Genomic DNA, 24,789 nt, shown 5'->3' with positions numbered 1-24,789 from the left:
ATGACCAAAAGTTATAATTTTGTGTTATCTTTAGAAACTCTGCCAAAATGTTACCATGTAATTCGAAGAGTCAAACCGGCAGACTGAAATAAATCAACCCAACACAATAAACTAAAAAACAGAGTATAATTTTTTTTGACAAGCCAGCAGGAATATTGAACAGTATTAGTTACTACAGTGTTGCACAAAAAGGGACTGGATAGAAAGATTTTGAGACTTTTTTTTTAATACTGTAGGTGTAGATCTTGTTGGGGTTGTGGGGAAAAACACAGCTGAAGTCAAAGCTATGATACCCAGTTCTGACTTGTGTTCATCATTGGCATGGCTCCCCACTGGGAGTGTACAATCAGAGAATTACCCCAACATTAAATTCTGAATTATCAAATGTCCACATATGAAGAAATATCAAAAACTAAAAATACAGGAGGTAGCCCTAGCACATCAGTTAGATTTTTAGAACTCAAACATGTCAGTAACAATTATCTGATGATAAAACCTATTTTAAAAAGAACACACATTCTAAAGATTGGTGACATTAAAAATTGTCAATATTTCCAAAACCTTGACAGAAGTATAATGTGATTTAAGGCCATTTAATACTCTTGCTTCATTGTTACTAAAGTTAATTATAATAGGAATTTTATCCTGCTGTTCTACTAGCCAAAAACTTAACAAAATTAGGAGCCGTACTCACTGATGGATGGCTTGTAAGAATTTGCGTTGATGTTTCCTCACTTTTGCATGGTCTATCTTTTTAACTAATTTTGTGTTTTTATATATTAACCACGTTTCCCTGAGAACATTGGCAGCTGCATTTTTTACCTGTGCAAAAACAACTTATTGTCAATTTTCAAGCCAATTTGACACAACACGAATTTAAAATACAGAACAAGGCTAGAAAGGAAAGTGGTCAAACATTCTTTAAACAAATATTACTTTAGTTCAAACAGCATTTGAATCTATGGTTTACGACGAGATCCAACATTAAGAGGGAGAAGGAATTTTCTGATCCATTGGTAGCTCATGGGGAATCGAGAGCTTGGGTTCCCTCATGATGTGGTGGTTTAACTCCTCAGCGCACATATAGCATTAATGACAGATTCCCCTCCCAGGACAGACAGGCTTGGCTTCTGGTGAGCAATACAATTTTTGAGAAGAGGTCACAGGAGCAGGTGAGGATTGGGAGTGTCCTGATTCTAGGATGAGGACGGCATGATAGAGGTGTTACTGGTGGGCAGATTTGAGGCCCAGAAGTTGGGGCCGAATGGGCAGAAATTTTGATGGAAGCATGGGATTGAAAGGCTTATAGGGGATCATGGGAGGTGTTGAGGTGATGGCTAATGATGGTGAGGTGGTCAGTGGAGGAAGTTCAGGGCAGCTGCTGTTTGAATTGTGAGTACAACAATCAATTGTGCAGAGCAATAGCAAGCAAAAAATATGGAAGGCAAAAATTATTGCAGTCTAGCATCAAGATAATATTCTCTTCAGCACTTTTTAAGCATAATTTTACACTGCAATTCTAAAGTTGCAATCCTGCTATTTTAAATTTATTGCCTGGAATTTTAAAAGATCCTCAGCTACAGATAACTATGTACCAAATAGTAAATGCTGTAAAACATAGCTTTGCTTCAAATGGACGAGAATTTATTTTTCATCTCCACAAAAAGAATTTCTGACACATGGCACATCATCATCTTCCTCGAATATTTGTCCTTGCCTGCCAGACTACCCATATTTCATTTAAATTGAGCAAAGATTTGTAGCATGACAGAAATTGGTTCCATAATGTATTAGTGGAATTCTAATGTAGTTACTGTCAAAATAAGAACACAATTGAAGCCTAAAACATGATGCTTTCAAATTTATTTTTTCGCCATTTAAGATACTTTCTTGAATATCCGTGAAATATTCTATTAAAGAAAATACCATCTCCCTGTCCTAATTTTATTTTCATTTGAAGAAGACATACTCACTCGTTTAGACAATTGTGTGTCCATCATAAAATTATGCACATGTTTTTCTGCTTTGGTAAGTTCCAGCTTCCTAGCAACCACAGCCACTACCAGAGCAGTGCAGCCAGCTCCCTGAATATGAAAAGAATAGAAGAAATATTAATATTTTGCAACACCATGTTGGTTGAAAACTTCAATATTTGCATGGTTAGGGTGGTCATGGTGGGTTGGAGCAGTCATAGAGTTACAGAATTATAGAGTCACACAGCCCAGTATCAGACCTTTCAGTCTAACTCATCCATGCTGACCGGACCTCCCAATCTGACCTAGTCCCATTTGCCAGCATTTTGCCCATATGCCTCTATTTCATTCTGATTCAGACACCCACCCAGATGCCTTTTAAATGTTGTAATTGTACCAGCTTTCACCACCTCCTCTGACAGCTTGTTCCACACATGCACCATCCTATGCGTGAAAGAGTTACCCCTCAGGTCCCTTTTAAATGTTTCCCCCTCACCCTAAACCTATGCCTTCTAGTTTTGAACTTCCCTACCCAAGGAAAAAGACTTCTATTGACTTTGCTCTGTCACAGAGGGGATTGAATTCTGACTGGGATGATGTGCACCTTCTTCGTCCAGCAGTTGAAAACAGAGTAAATGAGATTAGGGATCTCCGGTCTTGTTTCTAGAGACTACGGGCTGAATTTTACAGGCTCATCATAGGAGGGAAAAGAAAGTTGGTTACATTTATAAATACAGTAGCATACCATCAGCAACGAGCTGGCCCATTCCACTCACAATGTTATGGGCACTGGGGAAGGTTTAGTTTGGGCCGCTTAATTAAAGCTCAGTGAAGGGCCTTGTCCTGTCATTGCTCTGATTTTAACAGGCAGCAGGACAAGCCCGAACCATTGTGGAGTCTGGTAGCTGTAACCCTGGGAGTTGCTGGTCAGTGAAATGGGTATTTCATTATTTCCATCCCTCCTGGCACCCACTAACTTAGGTGGTCCTCCCTGTATCTACCCTCCTCTTCACCCAAAATACAAAGTCATCTCCCCTACACCCCACTTGCAAACCCCATCCAGTAGAGATCCCAGACTTCAACATGTATAAGGCTCCTGGCCCTCCAGCTATACTGGCAGAGGCATCCGATCCAATTAGTACTATTGTGGAGATGGAGCCTGTTATCGGCATGCCAATCAGTCAAGGTCTAATATCATTGCTGGATCTCAGCCATGGGGGAATGATGGCATTGGAGTTTGCAGAATCACAGGGAGATAGGTGGAGTTGGCAGTGAAGGAGGGAGGTGTCTCGTTGCTGACCCTCTCACTTCTTGATGCTGGGGCTCTTGATCAGGCACTGAGGGTCTTTGAATGACAATATACCGGCAAGAAACCTCACATCGATTTGCTAGCCATGCTCACTGCCTGGTGAGGGCAGCCAATTGGACCTCACTGAATATGAGTTCCCCGACTGGGGCTGATAATCTGGTCCAATCAGAGAGCCCTGGCTGACAGATATAAACAGGAGTGTCATAAGTTCTGTTCACTCTGAGAGCTGTTTCTGAGGAATCTGCATCCATCTACACTTCCCATGAGTAAAAGAAGGGTGTTTTGGTGATGGGATACCAGCCGCTGTGGAGTTATTCCAGTGGCGATGAGAGAAAAGTACAACCACTGAAGAAATTCGGTCACAACAGTCACCTTTGAGTTGGGGTAAGCCTTTCTGGCTTACTGCTGTTGTTTGGGAAGCTTAACTTGTTCAATCCTGCCGTTGAAGACAGGGCCCAGTGTGTGGAAAGACAACGTTGTGTTCTCTGTGCAAATAACATTGGAGCAGATGAAAACCAATGAGTGCTGTCCCCGACAGCTTAAGGACCTACAGCTTTGTCGGTTATTACTTTCCCTGACGCAACAAATACTAAAATCTTTCAAGAGTGGACAGATTTAGTTAAGGAATATTATCCTCCTCTATTACTGAGAAGCTCTCCTTTTTGAACTTGGAAATTCAAGAACTGAGGAATCCATATCGGGACTTTTTTAATACTAGGTTAAAATGATTGGCAAAAGAATGTGATTTTGATTTGATTCTTAATGAGATTCTGAGAGACTGTTTGGTATGTGGATTAATGATGTAGCCATGCAAAAGTGCCTACTAGCTGAAGCCCAACAGGACTTCAACCAGGCACCACCACTGGCTTTATCATTGGAAAATATGGCAAGCGGAGAATATGAGATATTCCAATGAAAATGGACACTTTCGCCAGTCTGACTGAGCGAGGGGAAGACGACTTAAATGAAGGCAATTGCACAGCCGCAGTCAGGACATATCCAGAACAGAAGGACTCTGGGTCAGCCCACAGCAAAACCCCAACACAAAGCCAAGCCTCAGACAAAGGATTAAAATTTTCTTCAGGATCCAGGCCAGCAAGCCATTGTACTTAATGTGGAAATGTAGACTTGAGACAGCAAAAGAGTCCCACTTGACCTAAATGGAGTAAGAGAACTCATAGGTCGGTATCCAGGAGAGTGCTGGAAAACTCATCCACATTGTGTTTGGAACAGTTAAATTGTTTAGTACCATTCAAATCAGAACTAATCAAAATAAACATCTGGTTAAATGGCCACAGGGTTCTAATGGGGATCAATACCAGTGCGGCCACTGATTCAATGATTGCAGAACCAGTCTTTAACAAAATTCCCTCTGGATTCCAATCCTGAAGTTTGCACAACCCTGAGAACCTATACTAGGGAACCTTTACAGATTAAGGGTATTACTTTGGTTCCAGTCTCTTAGAGAAGCAGCTGGTTCAGTTGTCAGTGATTGTACTAAAAGCCCAAGCTTTATGGGGTGAAATTGGTTGAGACAGATTAGATTGCCTACAGTGTGGAAACAGGCCCTTCGGCCCAACCAATCCACTCTGAGACCCATCTCCCTCTGACTAATGCACCTAACACTGTGGGCAATTTAGCATGGCCACTTCGCCTGACCTGCACATCTTTGGACTGTGGGAGGAAACTGGAGCACCTGGGAGAAACCCACGCAGACACAGGGAGAATGTGCAAACTCCGCAAAGACAGTCGCCCGAGGCTGCAATTGAACCTAGGACCCTGGTCCTGTGAGGCAGCAGTGCTAACCAGTGAGCCACCGTGCTGCCCTAAATTCACCTGGATTGGCTGAACATTTTTTGATTAGAAAATGGCTGCCTGAGTGAAATCCTAATTAAATACCAGACATTTTTCAGGAAGGTCCAAGGATTATCAAAGGAGCAAAGGCCACCTTGCATGTTGTCCACAATTCTGCAAGGGATGCCTAGTGCCATTTGCTTTGCGGGCAAACGTAGAGGCTGAGATTAGCAAGCTGGAAAGTGAAGGGATCATCAAACCTGTCCAGTTTGCAGAATGGGTAGTATAGGTTGTACCAATTTGAGTATTTCCTAAAGTTGAATGGTATCATCATATCAGGACAGCTCCCTATTATCCATCATCCAGAAAGAGCAGTTGAAGGCAGGCTTAAAGAAACAGCCTACAGTTTCACGAGATACCAAATGGTCACAGTTTTTGTTTGATTATAGGACTACCCCTCACACAACAACAGGGATAGCTCCAGCAGAGTTGCTAATGGGGAGAAGACTCAAGACCAGGTTAAATCTTATCTTTCTGGATCAGGGTTGTGGTGAAATGGCATCAAGAACGCCAATGCCAGACACAAGACTCCGCTAAGCGAGAGTGACGTATCAGAGGCAGAGTTAGAGGAACCTGACCTGGTGCTAAAACGCTCTGGGAGGAACTACAAAACAAAAAGGATCAGCCTATGTCCGTGGACTGAGAGGTAGAGGGCTGTAGTGACTGTAATGAAGTCAGCCAGGTGGACCTCAGAGTATGAGTTCCCTGATTGGGGCTGTTATCCGATCCAATCAGGGAGCTCTGGCTGACTGATAAGAACAGGAGTGTCAAACATCCTGTTCACTCTGAGAGCTGGCTCTGAGGGAGTTGGATCAGCGTCAAGAACACTCTACATGTAAATAAAGGGTGACTTGGTGATGGGATACTGGCCTCTGTGGTGTTATTTTAGTGAGCCTTGCAGCTTGACTCTGGGCTGATGTCCAACAGTGGTAGGCTGAAGCTCCAGGCTCACTTGAGAGCCTCAGTATGAGGTAGGTGGAAAGACCAATCCATGCGCCCACCATTAGCAATTCGGGGCAGAGGTGGGAAGTGCTGGCTGTCACCCACCTCCTGATTCAATGCACCCAGTCACCAAACATGTCATGGGTACAGGCAATGAAGCTTCTGAGCTCACAAAACAAAACTATCCACAATTCGGTAGGATTGGCATAACAACAGCAATCTTACTCAGCTCACCCAAGCAATTCAAATTGAAATGAATGCAGGAAATTGAAAAAAAATGTTCTCTTGAAGTGGTGATTGATGAGGCTGAGCATAGGGAGTATTTAGTCCACAATATACCTGCCTTGAGAGTGCATGTTACACGAATTAGAAAAATATTTTACTTCCCATGGCCTTCCCCTTGATAATTACAGAAAAGATCTATCAAAGGATATTTTGATAGAATGTGTACATATTTTTACATGATATGAAGCAACAAATACAAATTCATCTCAATTCCTGGCCATTAATTGCCTGGAGACAGCACAGAGGAAAGGCAGCTATAGTTCAGAAAACATGTTGAAACATTTGTTCTCACCAAGTCTAGCAAGGCAAATTTGTTAGACTGAATCTAAATGGATCCGAAACTTCAACAAGACCTTTCTGGTCATTCAGCATTCCTCAGCTGGCCCAGGCTGAGGGATTGCACATTTGCAATGGAGTTTACCTGACTTTAGACTCTGCACTTGACCTATGTAGAATCTACCATCCAGACAGTAAAGACAAAACTCCAACCCTGCACCTCTGTCAGCACTGGTGTAAGAACTGACTGTGGCAGAATTCTCTCTTATCTGTAATACCTAGATGTAGGACTGATTGAAAAAGTACTGTTAAAAATTCTAGCACAATGCATTTTTTATTAAAGAATGAAATGAATAGAAGAAAGACACCTGGGGCTCTTCATGTTGTCGATAAAAATAAAATGCTCTCACATTGCTTGCCTGCAATCCAGAAGCATTCATGAACTCTTGATGCTCTTTGCTGTGCATCAATGCAGAATGACTCAAAGTACATAAAAGTAATTACTACAGCAGAGAAGTCATCAAATATATTATGTTTAAAGACCAGCGTGAGTGGGAAAGGAGAGTCATCTATTGCCACAATCTGTAAATAGTTATTGATTTGAAATCTAGCAGGAGATCAAAGTGTGAAAAATTTGAATCACAACCTGTTTGTTGCATTTGCGCTGGACAAATAAAGAAGTGGTTTATAATTTGCAGGCAAAACAACAGTGAGGTGAATGACACTCACCGTCATTCACTCTGAAGTGAAATAACAACTTCAGATAAAGGTAGATGCACAGCTAAAATAAACATTTCTCTGCGAGATGAGCAGCTTCACAGGAACAGTATCACACTGTCTAGCTCAGTATAGAAATATACAGGCTGACTGATGTGCAACTGTTAGATTTGGGTGGCGACTGTAAACTAAGCTTGCCACAAAAGGTTAAGCCTTGCGTATTTCAGTTGAAGTACTATTTTCCTCATCTGATAAGTGTTCAGTATTGAAAATTAACCTCTCTGGCATGGAAAATTCACTGTTGTTAAGTGTGAAGTCACATTTGTCCAGGTTTTAATTATTTTGGAGATTTGAAAGTAGCAAAATTAAATTTTATTTTTCCACTTTGCCTTTCTCTCTTTCTGTGTCTAAATGTTTCTTTCCCTCTTTATTTATTGTTCTATACCTACTTTGGTAGCGGTGGCAGAGAGGGGCAGGAGTTCCTACAATGTGTTCAGGAGAACTTTCTACAGCAGTACGTTTCCAGTGCAATGAGAAAGGAAGTACTGGTAGATTAGGTTCTTGGAAATGAGGTGGACAAATTAGATCAAGCAACAGTGAGCATTGCAGTGAAAGGTTTAGGGCTGTTATCGAAAAGGAGAAAGAACAATCAAAAGTAAGAATAATTAATTGTGAGAGTGTCAATTTTAATGTGGTAGAAGTGTGACAGAGGAGGAAACTGTCACTAGAAGGGTTCAAAATTGGTCAGGAAGTAGTGTTAGATAGGCAGTTGGTACTTCAAGTTAAAAAAGCACTAGGATCAGATGAGATGCATCCAAAGATATTGAAGGAAGTGAGAGTGGAAAGGGGCAGTGGCACTAGCCATCACCTTTCAGTCGTTTTAGAGTCAGGGAAGGTGCCAAGAGACTGGAGAATTGCAAATATTACAGCTTTGTTCAAGAAAGGTTGTAGGATAAGCCCAGCAATTACAAACCAATCAGTTTAACTTCAGTGCTGGGGAAGCTTCTAGCAACAATTATTTAAGATTGAGTCAGAGCCACACAAGAAAAAGCAGGTTGATTAGGAAGAGGTAGCATAGATTTATGAAGTGGGAGTTGTGCTCGAGAAACTTATAGGAGGTAACAGAAAAGTTCGATGAGGACAACAATATTGATATGGTGGACCTGAAATTCCAGTAGGCATTTGAGATAGTGCCACACAACAGTTGTGAAAAATGTTACTAGTTATGGAATACAAGAGTCAGTAGCAATGTGCATACAAGAATTGGCTGAGTGGTAGGAAATATAGAGTAATGGTCATTGGATATTATTCAGGCCACATTATACATAAGAAATGCAGAATTAATTTACGGGAAAGTTTACAGGGATGATGAACTTCAATATGAGACTGGATTGACAAAACTGAGACAGTTCTCCTTTGAGAGAAGAAACATAAGAGGAGATCTGATAGAGATTTTCACAATCCTGAGTGGGCTAGATAGAGAGAAACTGTCCCCAACTTGTAAACGAGACAAGCAATAGAGGGCATAGGTTTAAAGTGATTTGCAAATGTTATGTAAGAAAAATATTTTTTTCACCTTGAGTAATTAGGGTATGAAATATACTGCCCAAAAGTATATGGACTCAGGTTTATTTGCAAAATTCAAAAGAGCATTAGATAATTATTTGAATAGAAATAAGTTTGTAGACAATGGGGAAAAAGCAAGAGATTGGCAGGAGATCATGATGCGCATTTGAAGAGCTATTGCAGATATTGCAGACACAATGGGCCAAATGGCCTCCTTCTACATAGTACATTTTTGTCAAGAATTCGTCTAGCTACATAAAGTGGAAATAAATGGTTACATTCAAAGAAAGGTTATCTTGGGCACAGTCAATGTATTTTCCATCAATAGGGCAAAGTAGGGCAAACAAATCCACAGCTCCCTGGATAACAGAAGTAAAGGTAAATAAAAAAGGTAGAGGGTGCTTATGACAGAAGGGTTCAGAGAAGATTTACAAGGATGTTGCCAGGATTGGAGGATTTGAACTATAGGGAGAGGCTGAACAGGCTGGGGCTGCTTTCCCTGGAGCATCGGAGGCTGAGGGGTGACCTTATAGAGGTTTATGAAATCGATAAATAGGCAAGCTCTTTTCCTTGGAGTGGGGGAGTCCAGAACTAGAGGGCATAGGTTTAGGGTGAGAAGGGAAGATATAAAAGGGACCTAAGGGCAACTTCTTCATGCAGAGGGTGCTGCATGTATGGAATGAGCTGCCAGAGGAAGTGGCAGAGGCTGGTACAATTGTAACATTTAAGAGGCATCTGGATAGGTATATGAATAGGAAGGGTTTGGAGGGATATGGGCCAAGTGATGACAAATGGGACTAGATTAGGTCAGGATATCTGGTCAGCATGGACAAGGTGGACCGAAGTGTCTTTTTCCGTGTGGTATATCTCTACGACTCTATGACAAATATCACAAAAAATACATTTGAGAAAGACCCATCAAATAGCTTGTTCAGAGAGGTAGTGCAGAAACAAATAAGAAAAGCAAAGATGGAACATGAAAAGAGACTGCTAGCTAACCTAAAAGAAAATCCCAAAAATCTTATGTGGACATGTCAGTAGTGAAGGGATGATAAAAGTAAGAATGGGGCTGAGCAGGGAACAAAAAGGGAATGCTTTCTGTAAGTCATCCTTGGACTGGAATAAATTTAATAGAAACTCTTTAATAATTCCAGTAAAACCATATGTCTATAATGAATTTGGATCTTAAAATTCCATTGCCACAGTTTTCACTAATCTGTTGAGATCATAAGAATTATACATAGTTGTTGAATTTTTCTGCTAAATCTTGTCTCCTTCCAGGATTTGAATTCCTCTCAGATTAAACTGTACAATGCTCTTAGAACTTCAAAGGTATCTGCACTTTCTTTTATGATCTTATGAGGTTTAAACTGTTCTTTCTATGGAAAATAATAGTGTGTTATTGTGTTTAGCTTGTGATTTAGTGTGTAGCTTGGAAGCAACTGTGTATTTTTGGAACTGTTTTCTCCAAGATATTCAAATGTGTTCTAGTTGGTCCATCTCGAAAATGTCAGCATTATTTTTCTTGCCGTTCTTTCCTAATGTGATTATTTATTCAGCTACCTTTATTCTCTTCAAAGGCTTTCAGTAGTGTAGTATACCCATGCTGCTTTATCTCTTTGCTGGTAATACTATTTTAATGTCCTTCTTTTAAAACTTTACATTTTGTAACATAGCAATGTGGTGTCTTAGTACTGTTTACTTGGGTTTTCCTGCAAGTTTGTGGTCCAAATTAAGGGTTCCCACCTCTGTGAACAAATTGGAGGTTTTTCACTTTCTCATAGAGGAAATAAGATGATTTTGTGGCCTTTCACAGCTGACTAAACAGTCCTCAACCTTTTCCACAGCTGTCTGAAACAAAGCCTGGATCATTTGTTCCTAATAATCTATTTCTGCCTAAATCATCATTTAAATTATGGATAACCTACTGTTATCAGTGGCTTCTTATCCTGTTTTCCTGCTAGACATTGCCTGTTTAGGCATTTATATTATCCTTTGTTGCCTTACTTCTGACTTGGTAACATTAACTATGTTGCAGCCACGATTTAAATTACTTATATGGATTTAGATATCCCAACTGTAACCATGCCTCATGCAGAGGCTTATGCCCGAAACATTGACTCATTCTTCTCGGATGCTGCCTGACCTACTGTGCCTTTTCCAATGCCACACTTTTCAATTCTGAGTCTGCAGTATTTGCAGTCCTCACTTTCTCCCATGCCCCATGTTGTCTGCTTACTACTGTGAGAATATTTGCTGTGAGTTGTAAGTATTTCTTTTTAACTTGTAGACTTCTCAACCTGCTCTGAATAATTAATTTGAAGACTTCTCTTTGCCTTTACTTATGGAGCTCCAAAGACCTTTTGTTTTCTTGCTTCCTATGAGTAGCTCTTAAAGCAGTAAATATCTAATACTGCTCATGCATCCAAGAAATCTCGAATCTTGATCCACTGAAATTCTCACCATTATTTACCTTATTGTCTGGTACAGGTAAATCGAACTCCAATCCGCAGCAATGATCACCATGATATGTGGTGTGGGATGGCAACAGTGATCAGATTGTGATTGGGTAGTTTGCTGTCACCAAGTGACTGTTAACAGCTGACACTGTTTCCCTAAACATGACGTAGTTTGTTGCGCGTAAGCAATTGGGTACAAGTTACATTAGTCAAATAGATATTGTTACTAAGACTACGGGAGATATATGGAAATAGGTCTTCACTCCATGATATCCTAAGGTGTCGTGCCTTAACCCAATCCAATCCAGTACACCAGTCAGATTGAGAGAAGCTTAATGTAGTCTCCAATATTAACCCATATTCAGAACCATTACCATATACAATGGATGATTATTTGAAAAGGAATGTGCAAAGTTATATGAGAAAACATGAGAATGACACTTCATCAAAAAACCCATTTATTGAGCTGGTGCGGACACCCTGTATTCAATGGCCCAATTTACAAATAGATATGGATACTTTAGGAAATGGGTTAAAGTATTGCATATGAAGTTTAACGTGGATAATTGTGAGATTCTCCATTTTGGTTGGAAGAGTAGAAAAGCAGCTTATTATCTCAAAGGAAAGAAACTTCAGAGTGATTCGATGCAGAGGAATCTAAGTGTCCTTATATATGAATCTCAAAAAGCTAATCCACAGGTACAGCAGGTAATAAAGAAAGCAAAAGGATTTTTGATACTTATTGCTAAAGAAATAGAGTGCAAAGGTTGGGGGGTGTTGTGCAACTATACAAAGCATTGAGATCCAACCTGGAGTATTGGGTAGAACTTTGTTCCCCTTACCTGAGGAGAGATGTAATTATATTGGAGGCAGTTCAGAGGAGTTCACCATTTTCATTTCAGAGTTGAGGGGTTTGTTTTATGAACAGCGATTGTGCAGTTTATGCCTAACTCTCTGGAGTTTACAAGAATGATAAGAAATCTAATTGTGGTATGTAAGGTATTAAAGGGGGTTGACAAAGTTGATGTTGAAAGGATGTTTCCTCTGGTGGGGCAATCTAGAACAAGAGGTCATAGTTTTAGGATAAAGAGTAGCAGATTTGAAATGGAGATGAAGAAAAAGTACTTCTCTCAAATGGTTGTGAAACTGTGGAATTCACTACCCCAGAGAGCAATGGATGCTGGGGCATTGAGTATATTTAAGGAGGAGACAGATTGTTAATTAGGAATGGGTTGACGGGTTATGGAGAATGGGCAGGAAAGTGGAGTTGACGCCGAGATGAAATCAGCCATGACCATATCAAATGGCAGAGCAGGCTCAATCGCTTACTCCTGCTCCCTGTTCTTATCTTCTGTGCTGTAATGATTCTGTGATTCCATGAAGAATGGAATTACTCATGAACCTGAATAATCTACTCAGTTTCCTACCTTTCGATACAGTCACAGATATGTACAGCACAGAGCAGACCCTTTGGGTCTAATCTGTCCATGCCGACTAGATATCCCAAATAAATCTCGTCCCAATTTGCCAGCATTTGACCTATATCCATCTAAACCCTTTCTCTTCACATACCCATCCAGATGTCTTTACAATTTTGCAGTCGTACCAGCCTCCACCACTCCCTCTGGCAGCTCCTTCTATATATGCACCACCCTCTTCATGGAAATGTTGCCCTTTAGGTCCCTTTTAAATCCTTCCTCTCTCACCCTCAACCTATGCCCTCTCATTTTGGATAACCCTACTCTGGAGAAAAGACCTTGGCTAATCACCCTATCCATGCCCCTTATGATTTCATAAATCTCTATAAGATCATCCCGCAGCCTCCAATGCTCCAGGGAAAACAGCCCCAGCCTATTCAGCCTCTCCATATACCTTAAACCCTCCAACCCTGGCAACATCCTTGTAAATATTTTCTGAACCCTTTCAAGTTTCACAATATCATTCCTATAGCAGGGAGACCAGAACTGCACACAATAATCCAAAAGTGGCCTAACCAATGTCCTGTACAGCTGCAACATAACCTCTGAACTCCTATATTCAATGCTCTAACCAATAAAGGAAAGTATACTAAAAGCCTTCTTCACTATCTTACCTATCTTGACTCCACTTTCAAGGAACTATGAACCTGCACTTCAAGGTCTCTTTGTTCAGTGACACTCCTCAGGACCTTACCATGGAGTATATAAATCCAGCCCTGATTTACCTTTCCAAAATGCAGCACCTCACATTTATCTAAATTAAACTCTATCTGCCACTCTTCGGCCCACTGACCGATCTGATCAAGATCCTGTTGTATTCTGAGGTATGCTTCTTCACGGTCTACTACACCTTCAATTTTGGAATCATCTGCAAACTTAAAACCATATTTCACATCCAAATCAATTTTATAAATGATGAAAATCAGTGGACTCAGCACTGATTCTTGTGGCACAATGTTCATCACAGGCCTCTAGTCTCGAAAAGCAACCTTCCATCTTCACCCTCTGTCTTCTACCTTCAAGCCAGTTCTGTATCCAAATAGCTAGTTCTCCCTACATTCCATGAGACCTAACCAGTCCACCATGTTGTTGAATGCCTTACTGGAGTTCATATAGATTGCATCTACTGCTCTCCCTAATCAATCCTCTTTGTTACTTCTTCAGAAAACTCAATTGTGTTAGTGAAACATGATTTCCTACACACAAAGCCACGTTGTCTCTCCTTAATCAGTCCTTGCCATTCTATGTACAAGATAGGATCCTGAAATGCACATTATAAATGGCCTTCTGCCTGAAGCATATGGGTTCTCTGACTATCTTTCTCAGGATCATAACTGCCCTTTGTTATGAAGAGTGAAAGCTGAAAAGCTGGCAAGCACCTGTCATGTGACTGACTCACAGTCACAGAACATGCTGGAAAATTGAAAGATGTAACATTTTGGCTGTAACCTGGATACCGGAGTTATTTTCACAGCAGTTCGAATGTTACCAATCAGTTTAAATTATGCCCCAAGATACTAAAACCCAATCAAATTTGAATTTTACTGTTTTGATAACATCGAAAGGATGAGACAATCTGATGTATGGTGCATAAAAAATAGGCATTTTGGACAGTTAACCATAAAACATCTGCCATTGCTACACACATTGCTCGAAAACAGTTCCTATTAAGGTCCCTTTTTCATATGAAAAATCTGTGCTGCAGAAGACTGAAGATGACTCAGAGAGATATACAAACAGAGGAAGTTTGACAATGGAGATGATAGCCGCTGTCTGGTTTTGAAAATTGAATTTCCTTAAATTTAACAAGGGCTTTATTGGATTAGTATATTGTTATAGAATGGGAGGTAGATAACAAACCTTTAAGAGAAAGGAGGCTTAGAGTTGCAAATAGTTGTTGGTTAATGTTCACTTTAGGGTTGAAGAAAAAAATTGATATTTTTTGTTAGGTAGTAGAATTTGAGTAGTTCTCTGTCACTCATATTTTAACAGATTACGAGGTGAGGTGACCTTTTCTGTATGTTTCGTTTAATCAGCAGAAGGGTTTACCGCCATGTCATAACACCTGAACACAATTTTCTAACACAGTACTACATTAGATACCAGCTATTCAGAGTCAACTATGGATCAGTTTATTGTACCTGCCCTTCTGAGTCAGATGTTTATTGGTTCAAGTCCTACTCCTGAGGTTAAGTATAAACATCTAGACTAACACTGCAAAACTTAGGAGATGCTGCCTTTTGGATGGAATATTAATTTGAAGACCTGGTGAATGTAAAAGATGAATTGGCCAATATTTATCTTTTAGGCAACATTACAGAAAAGAGAATAATTATTTCTCACATTGTTTGTTGTGGAAGCTTGCTACATGTAGTTTGTTCAATTCATCTACTTCATTGCAACCGAAGTTACACTTCAAATGATTTTATTGGCTTGAAAGTGCTTTGAACTACCTGGTGATCATGAAAGGCATTATATAAGTGCAAGTCTATCATACGTTGCTGCTAACTACTGAAGCACATGACTTACCATAATCCCTGTGAGTAGACAAACTCCTTTCCCACAATATGTATTCGGTACCATGTCACCATAGCCAATAGAGAGAAAGGTGATAGAAATAAGCCACATTGCTCCAAGAAAATTGCTTGTGACATCTTGGTTATCATGATATCTGTAAACCAATTAGAATATCATTACAGGGCACGGCACATTTCGGTTGTTACAATAATTACTATTAAATGGAATCTTTGCCATTGTTTATAAAGTATAGGATTCTTTTCTCCACATGTTTTAGAAAATATTATTTGAATATCAGTGATTTCTACTATACTTTGGCTATGCTACCCATTTGGCACTAGAGAAATGTAGTAATAATTTGGGCTGGAATTTTTCAGGACATTGAGGGTTCTTTCTACTGACTGGTAAGTGAGGGACAACCCTGCTTTAGCTTTTGGGATATAACAGCCCTCAGCCAATTAATTGTCTTCAGGACTCTGGCCCTCTTTAAGGGATGAGGTCCAATTGTCATGAGCTCCTGGTCAATCTGGCAACCACCTTCAGTCCCAGCAGTACCGTCAAAGGCAGTGCTAAGACTGCAGCAGGCCTGGGTCATGGAGAAGGTGCTAGAATTAAAGTGGTTTTGTGCAGCTTGACAAACCAGTCAGGGAGATCCCGACAAGGAGGGATCTTTTTGTGGGGGGATGAGTTCAGCCATGAGGACAGGGTGGTTCTTTCACTGGGGGTATTCCATACAGCGAGGGTGCTACAGGGCCCTCAGTGTATTACAAATATACCCAATCAGAAGAGTCTTCCTGTGAGTCCACAAGATGGACACTAGGATATACCTAGCACAGACACTGTATTGTGATGCATTCATCCATCATTGGCAAAATACCAGCCACAGTATGAACTGGTCCGAAGTGGTCAAATGGCCCAGGGGCAGGTAGCTATCCATCAGTTTTTGTGCTGCTACTAAAATGTCAGCAGTGCCAGGAAGGTAACTGGTATTGTCATCTTTCATTATCTCCCCTGCTTTTATTCCACCCCACCTTCCTGCACACTCTCTGCAGACCCATCAAACCCTGGTCTTGGTCTCTGACTGATGATAAAGTGAATGTACATAAACCAAGACTTGGATTTATGATTAGTGGGTACTGAATCTGACAAACTAGCTCAGAGACTGAAAATACAGGAAACATTAACAACATTCACTGTTATGAATCTAGAGGTTTCATAGGAAGGATATATAGAATCATAAGTTTTTATTTCCAGTTATTTATGGATTACTAAAGGTAAATTTCAAACCTTTGATGACATAAAATCAAAGAAGCAAGACATCAAAATGAAACTGTAAACATTTATGCAACTGAATTACCCAGAGAAAATCACAAACATAATAAAAGGATATTTGGATATTATAACATGACAAGTGAGAATTCTTTGCTTTCATATTTCTTATTATGACAAAAACATTTTCTTTAGCAAATCAAGAGACTTGGGTTTCTTGACTCACTAAAGTCTTAAGAACTAAAGTGTGCCAAATTCTGAGGCTTACAGATATCAGCATTGTACCTCAGTGTATGAATCCTGTGTAGTGGGGATAAGGACGTTCTTAAATCTATAGTCTTCTATGGTCACCTTTTATCTTTTTAATTTTAATAGCTCATTCTCTTGACTTTTAACTTGTAGCTCTATGATTTTTAAAAAATCTTTACGATCCTATCAATAAAAAATAGAATAGATTCACCTTGTGTGGAGTCTATAATTATGATGCCAGGTTTTGTGTCATGCCTCATGGTCCATATGTCAATATACCTCTAAGGAACTTGCTCTTGACATCAACACTGTATGTGACTTGAATGTATAAAGAGCTCCACCTTACCTTGGAACACCTGAAGCATGACAGTTTGTAGCAATCTAATAGTTTTGTGTTAGCCCAGATACTTAGTACCCATGAATATAATATTTGTGTATAATAGTTAACTGTAATGGACATTTGTTGGATTCTTCAATACTTCAATTTGCACCGCACAGTTTCTTATGTTGTGGAAAATAACAAGCTTTGCTGCATCAGGTAAAAGAACCTTGTTGAATGTAAAATCATCCCATGTTAGAGCAGTAGCCATTGGTGAAAGAATCCAACATCTGGGTGGAAGATATTTGGAAAACTATTGAAAACCAACTAGATAACAGCTTTAGACAACAGAGAATTCTTAAGCGCAAGCTGTTTCTGTGATTACAGACAGCATACAGATTTGTAGAAAGGGAATTGGCCAACAAGAGGACAGGAAAAACTTGTTTTTGATTGAAGCACAAGTTTTTTTCAAGATAACTTAAGTTTTAAAGATTGCCTCAACTAAAAATACAAAAGCTGCAGTTCACTTTTCTGCTGCAATATAAAACAGAATCTGAAGAACTAGGATGTGTTGTTTCTGAAAGTTGATAACAAATATAACATTCTCTCACAACAGCTTCAGAGTTTGGTTCTGAAAGAAGGAGCACTTTTAGTTTTACTGACACAAAGTGAAGGAACATTTTTTTGTTAACTTACACTCGTTTAAGTTCTATCAAGGATAGAAAAACAACCTCACTATCAACCTCAAATCAGGTTCCAAAGGTCATGCCAGACCCTAGAACACAGTACACATGACCAACAAGTCTGTACAAATCACAACATTGTCACCAAGGTAAGTGTTAAGAAGGTGGACAAAACAAACACATCTGTGAGTTTTGCAGTGAACAGCAAATTTTAGATGATGGCCAAGCATTCCACACTGTTAACTTCACACACCATGTTGATGGTACAATGTGATCAAAAGTTTTTACAACCTTTCATATCATATGTCCTGAAAAGGAAGGACTACTCATACTAAAACCTAAAATCAACATAGGAGTGAGTTATTATCACAATGCATCCTGCAAGATGTGTGCCTCAGCAAGCAGCTTTCCAATGTTACACTTACAATAGTCTCACAACATACAATGGATCACCAATCCTGTACATTGAAGATCACACTGCAATGCTGATACACAAATTCAGCTTAGCTTTCCAAAATATTCAACCTGGTAGATACCAATGGACTAACTATGGCAGGACGACCAGTATAAACAGATCTTGGTGCAGTCATGAGGCCTGCACCTACTTTGGCAGAAGACCAAACAAATGTAATTGAATCAGTCAGTAATCAGAAACATTTATACCCAGATTGATTTATTGCAATTGGCAAGAAACGTATCACTACAGTAGAAACTTGATTATCCTAACATGATGGACAGGCAGTATTTCGTTTGGATAATCGATTATTCGGAAAATCGATTAAATGCCTTTCCACTGCGGCTCGTTTTTAAAGTCTGCTCTCTATTCAGGAGCCTGCAGCAGCACACAGCGAGCATGACCCCGCACCCAACACTACCCCTGGCCAACCCCGTGTCCCCCCCACCCCCCCATCCCCCTCCACCCCCAACCCAGTCCAAACCCACCCCTGGCCAAATGGGTCCAATCCGGCACCCGCCCCCAACTGGGTCCAACCCCTTCCCACTGCCCCAAAGCTGGTCCAAACCCGCACCCCATCCCCAGCACAAAGCACGCGATCCCCTGCCACCACCTCCCCACCCAATCCCATCCACCTCCAGCCCCTCTCCAGGGCATCCGGACTGCACACCAACAATAAGACTGCCACTGCTGCAGCTGCTTCTGTGAGGTAAGTCTCCAAATAGCGCACACACGCAGCCACAGCCACACACATAACTTTCTTACTGCAATGTTGGAGAGATTATTCCTGGGAAGTGGGTGGGTGGGGGTGGGGGGAAGGTGTTAGGGTACACCCCTCTGTAGAACTCCAGGGAAAGTGTGGGGAGAGAGAGAGAGGGTGGGCAGGCAGTCATTTTGAGACGGTGCCTGTTTAATCACTGTAAACAAAAGATGTGATCACTGTTGGAAACACGTCTTTGCTGTAATGTTTCTATCAGGACCTTGAGATCTCCTTCGGATAATCCGATTTTCAGATAATTGGTTTTGGATAATCGAGGTTCCCCTGTATTCCTTTACTGTCGCTGGGTCAAAATTCTGGAATTTCCTTCCCAATGGCCTTGTGAGTCTACCTACAGCACATGGGCTGTAGTAGTTTAAGAAGGCAGCTCACTACCACCTTCTCAAGGGCAACTAGGGACAGGAAATAAAATGCTAGCCAGTCAGCGATGCCCATATCCCATGAGTGATTAGAAAAAACAAATCCGTCATTAAGCAATGGGAAATTTAGAGAGGTAATCCATTTCAAAGATGTGATCTTCCAATGTATTGCAATTAGGTCTGTTGATAGGCAAGTCCAGGAAGTGATGTAGTATCGCATCGTAAGGAAAAGTAAACACCATTTATTCCTCCAAGAAAGTGCAGTGGAAAGATGCAGGAAGTGCATAGAGGGGAGTTGAACAAGATGGAACAAAATGGTATAATTCAGAAGGTTGACCACCACAGGACCAACATTAGTCCATCATATGTTTTGAAGAATGATGGTGCCATAAGAGTACATCCTTTGTCAACCCTTCCGTTAAAAGGGATCTACACAAAATATCGACATTGGAAAAATTAACTCTTAAATTTTATGAAGCAAGAATCTTTTTCAAGCTGGTGTGAAAAATAGATACTGTATGTGCATTTAGCAGATGAAACCCAAGAGTTCACAATATTCAGGGTAGTGCTGGTTCTGACTGTAATCATTTGGGTTCTCATTTAGCCAGGACACATTCCAGCAGCACACAGACAGGATTATTTAATTGACCGCGTACCTGGCTAATGATTGCATTGTTAATGATATCATGGTCATGGGTAAAACCAAGGCCAAGCTTGATCACAACTTTCATTTACTGATGACCGCAGTGTGGTAACACAAAGTTCCAAGTCAACATCAGCCAAATAAAAACCTATTGGTCCATCTTCTCCACCCACTGGGTCAGTCCTGATCAAGGATGTTAAACAAAAGTTAACTACAAAGGATGAAGAGGCTTTGCCATGTTGCCTTGGATTTTTAACTTACATTACATGTTTCCAATTTTTCAGACAACCTAATGGATCTCTTCTGAGAGACATACTCAACAAGGATGTCCTTTACATATTGCAAGAATGCCACCAATTCGTTTTAAATTCTCTAAAGCTGGTTCGGTCAGTAAAATCTTGCTTGCTATGCTGTGACCCCAAGAAGGACATGATCCATGAAGTGAATGCATCACATAAAGGCTGAGGCACACCTTCTGCCAAACCAAAAACGCCTATTGCTTTTTATTCATGGGTCATATAATCTGCTCAAGCCGACTATTCCAACAGACATTATTTCTGGTATTTGGCATCATGCAGTTTCAAACATTCCTGTATGGGAAGAAATGCACCTTTGAAACAGAACATAAGCCATTCAAAATGATCTACAGTAGATGACTAATAAATACGCGATCATGTTTGTAGCATCTACTTGACAAGGTTGAAAAATGTGTTGCTGGAAAAGCGCAGCAGGTCAGGCAGCATCCAAGGAGCAGAAGAATCGACATTTTGGGCATAAGCCCTTCTTCAGGATTCCTGAAGGGCTTATGCCCGAAACGTCGATTCTCCTGCTCCTTGGATACTGTCTGACCTGCTGCGCTTTTCCAGCAACACATTTTCAGCTCTGATCTCCAGCATCTGCAGTCCTCACTTTGTCCTACTTGACAAGTGTAAGGATACAACTTTGAAATGCGATATAAAGCAGGTACCAGGATAGTTATGCCTGACGGACTTGAGCTGATTACTCAACCACACAAAAACTGAGAGATTTCTCTTGATCTACATGTCAATGGTCTAAATAATGAAGTGGAAGACACTCTCAAAACTGATATGCTGTACTTTGCAACTGTTCACTCTGCCTCTGAGTAGTTGGCAACTACTAAAAAGGGCAACAACAAGAGTTGCAGAAGGTTATTATGTAGGGGATAGGCCATTAAATGCATTAAATTAAGAAAATTCAATCACTTTGGCCACACAAAAAGCAATTTGGTTACCGCAATAGTCATTTCCAAGGGCAAAAAGTCCCAATTCCAAAAGCAATATGCCTGTCTCTGGCCAGAGATGAATCAGGATATTCAATGAACCCATGTGAGTTATGCTAAGTTTCTCAACCCCAGCTGCAGAAGGAGCCTCTGCAAACACATCATGTTCTATTCACTCCCTGGACAAGACTATTAATAGATCTAAATGCAGAGTATCGGGAAGATCACATCTTTGAGATGGATTACTTCTCTAAATTTCCTATTGCTTAACAATTGATTTGTTGTTGGGACATGGGCATTGCTGACTGTCCAGCATTTTACTTCCTGTCCCTAGTTGCCCTTGAGAAGGTGATGGTGAGCTGCCTTCTTGAACTACTATAGCCCATGTGCTGTAGGTAGACCCACAAGGCCATTGGGAAGGAAATTCCAGAATTTTTACCCAGCGACAGTAAAAGAATGGTAATATATTTCCAGGTTAGAATGGTGAGTGGCTTGGAGGAGAATTTGTCGGTGGTGGTGTTCCCATCTATCTGCTGAACCTCGTCTTTCAGGATGGAAGTGGTCACAAGTTTGGAAGGTGCTGTCTAAGGATCTTTAGAACATAGAACATAGAAAAGTACAGCACAGAACAGGCTCTTTGGCCCATGTGTTGTGCCAAGGTTTAATCCTAATGTAAAATGTAGTAACTTAACCCACGCACCCCTCAACTCACTGCTATCCATGTGTATGTCCAGCAGTTGCTTAAATGTCCCTAATGACTCTGCTTCCACCATCACAGCTGGCAACACATTCCATGCATTCACAACTCTCTGCGTAAAGAATCTACCTCTGACATCTCTTTATACCTTCCTCCTAATATCTTCAAACTATGACTCCTCGTACCAGTCAATCATGCCCTGAGGAAGAGTCGCTGGCTATTGACTCTATCTATTCCTCTCATTATTTTGTATACCTCGATCAGGTCTCCTCTCTTCCTCCTTCTCTCCAGAGAGAAAAGTCTGAGCTTATTCAACCTTTCTTCATAAGGCAAGCCCTCCAGTCCAGGCAGCATCCTGGTAAACCTTCTTTGCACCCTCTCCAAAGCCTCTATCTTTCCTATAGTAGGGCGACCAGAACTGGACACAATATTCCAAGTGTGGCCTCACCAAGGACTTGTAGAGCTGCAGCAAAACTTCACAGCTCTTCAACTCAATCCCCTGTTAATGAAAGCCAAAACAGCATATGCTTTCTTAACAACCCTGTCCACTTGGGTGGCAACTTTGGGGGATCTATGTACTTCCACACCCAAATCCCTCTGTTCCTCCACACTGCCAAGAATCCTGTCTTTAATCCCATATTCAGCATTCGAGTCCAACCTTCCAAAATGCATCACTTTGCACTTATCCAGGTTGAACTCCACCTGCCATTTCTCAGCCCCGCTCTGCATCTTGTCTATGTCACACTGCAACCTGCAATAGCCCTCTTTACTATCGACAATACCTCCAACCTTTAGGTCAACTGCAAATTTACTAACCCACCCCATAACCTCCTCATCCAAGTCATCTATAAAAACTACAAAGAGCAGAGGCCCAAGAACAGAGCCCCGTTGGACCCCACTCAACGCTGACCTCCAGGCAGAATACTTTCCATCTACAACCATTCTCTGCCTTCTGTCTGCCAGCCAATTCTGAATTCAGATAGCCAAATCTCCCTGTATCCCATACTTCCTGACTTTATGAATGAGCCTACCATGGGGAACCCTATCAAATGCTTTGCTGAAGTCCATATACACCACATCCACTGTCGTCGACCTGTCTTGACACCTCCTCAAAGAAGTCAATAAGATTTGTGAGGCATGACCTGCCCTTCACAAAGCCATGCTGACTGCCTTTAATCACACTGTGCTTAGCCAAATAGTCACAAATCCTATCCCTCCGAATTCTTTCCAAAACTTTGCCGACCACAGACTTAAGACTGACTGGTCTATAATTACCAGGGATTTCCCTATTACCATTCTTGAAAAGAGGAACAACATTCGCCTCCTTCTAATTCTCCGGTACGACTCACCAGCAACTTAGCAACCTCCTTTCTCACTTCCCGGAGCAGCGTGGGATAAATCTGGTCAAGCCCTGGAGACTTATCAATCTTAATGTTTTCCAAAATTTCTAGCACATCAACTTCATCAATCTTGATCTGGTCAAGACTGTATCCCAGCTCCTCTAAGTTTTCATTTACAACAAGTTCCCTTTCCTTGGTGAAAACCATAGCAAAAAACTCATTTATGGCTTCCCCTATCTGCTCAGACTCCACACACAAGTTCCCTCCGCTATCCCTGATCGACCCTACCTTCTCCCTGATCATTGTCTTATTCCTCACATATGAGTAAAATGCCTTTGGGTTCTACCTAATCCTTCTTGCCAAGCCTTTTGCGAGCCCCCTCCTGGCTCTCCTTAGTCCAATTCTGAGCTCCTTTCTAGCAAGCCTGGAATCCTCTAAAGCTGGTGAAACAAACAACATGGTGAGAAGTGGGCGGCATGGTGGTACAGTGGTTTGCACTGCTGCCTCGCAGCGCCAGAGACCAGGGTTCAATTCCTGCCTCAGGCAACTGACTGTGTGGAGTTTGCACATTCTCCTCGTGTCTGCGTGGGTTTCCTCCAGGTGCTCTGGTTTCCTCCCACAGTCCAAAAATGTGCGGGTCAGGTGAATTGGCCATGCTAAATTGCCCATAGTGTTAGGTGAAGGGTTAAATCTAGGGGAATGGGTCTGGGTGGGTTGCTCTTCAGAGGGTCGGTGTGGACTTGTTGGGCCAAAGGGCCTTTTTCCACACTGTAAGTAATCTAATCAAAAACAATGAATGGTTAATCTAATATCCCAGAGCCTGATAATGGACCACGTTCATTGGCAAACCATTCTAAATGGGGAGTGAACCATATCACATTGTCACCCACTATCAGTGTCCAAAACAGTCCAGCAGAACATATGATACATCTAAGTAAATCCAGGAGCATTATGCATCAAACAACAAAGCAAATCTTTCACATTGCATCATTACAGTTTTGTGCAGCACCAATAGTGAAGGAATTACCACGCCTGGGAACTTGTGCTCAGAAGCCAAGTGCAATTGGCTTCACCCAGCAACTAATTGTCTAAACATTCTGACACACAGGACCTTCTTTTTCACAGATAAAGGAGAATGAAAGAGATACACAATGCAAGCAGGTAAAACATTACAAAAACTACACAATGGACAGGAAATGTGAGCTAGAAACAGAACAATTTGGATATCAGCAAAGGCTTCTAGAATATGAAACCAGGTCAGATCATAATAAGTCATTGCTGATCACAAAGCTATATTGAGAAAGAATAGGACCTAAGCACAGACCAATGTACAGTAGAATAATCTTGCACAGAGGGAGGAAGGAGGCTTCGATGATGAAGAT

The 24,789-nt window shown here is 41.0% G+C and overlaps 1 protein-coding gene across 5 annotated transcripts in view; it reads right to left on the bottom strand.

The window, feature by feature from the left end:
• The window catches only part of LOC122560288 (small conductance calcium-activated potassium channel protein 2-like), a 240,128-nt gene that overhangs the window by 44,056 nt on the left and 171,283 nt on the right, over positions 1–24,789 (bottom strand). For all 5 annotated transcript variants that reach the window (XM_043710851.1, XM_043710841.1, XM_043710870.1 and 2 more), the window contains 3 exons: positions 15,389–15,530; positions 1,974–2,084; positions 695–822 (listed from right to left, as the gene is read on the bottom strand). In XM_043710851.1, coding sequence (XP_043566786.1) covers positions 695–822; positions 1,974–2,084; positions 15,389–15,530 — 381 coding nt within the window. The remainder of the gene's footprint in view (positions 1–694; positions 823–1,973; positions 2,085–15,388; positions 15,531–24,789) is intronic.

This window comes from Chiloscyllium plagiosum, chromosome 2 (assembly GCF_004010195.1).
Source record: "Chiloscyllium plagiosum isolate BGI_BamShark_2017 chromosome 2, ASM401019v2, whole genome shotgun sequence".
NCBI lineage: Eukaryota > Metazoa > Chordata > Chondrichthyes > Orectolobiformes > Hemiscylliidae > Chiloscyllium > Chiloscyllium plagiosum.
Note: the sequence above shows the minus strand (reverse complement) of the source record. Positions and strands in the feature narration are given on the sequence as shown.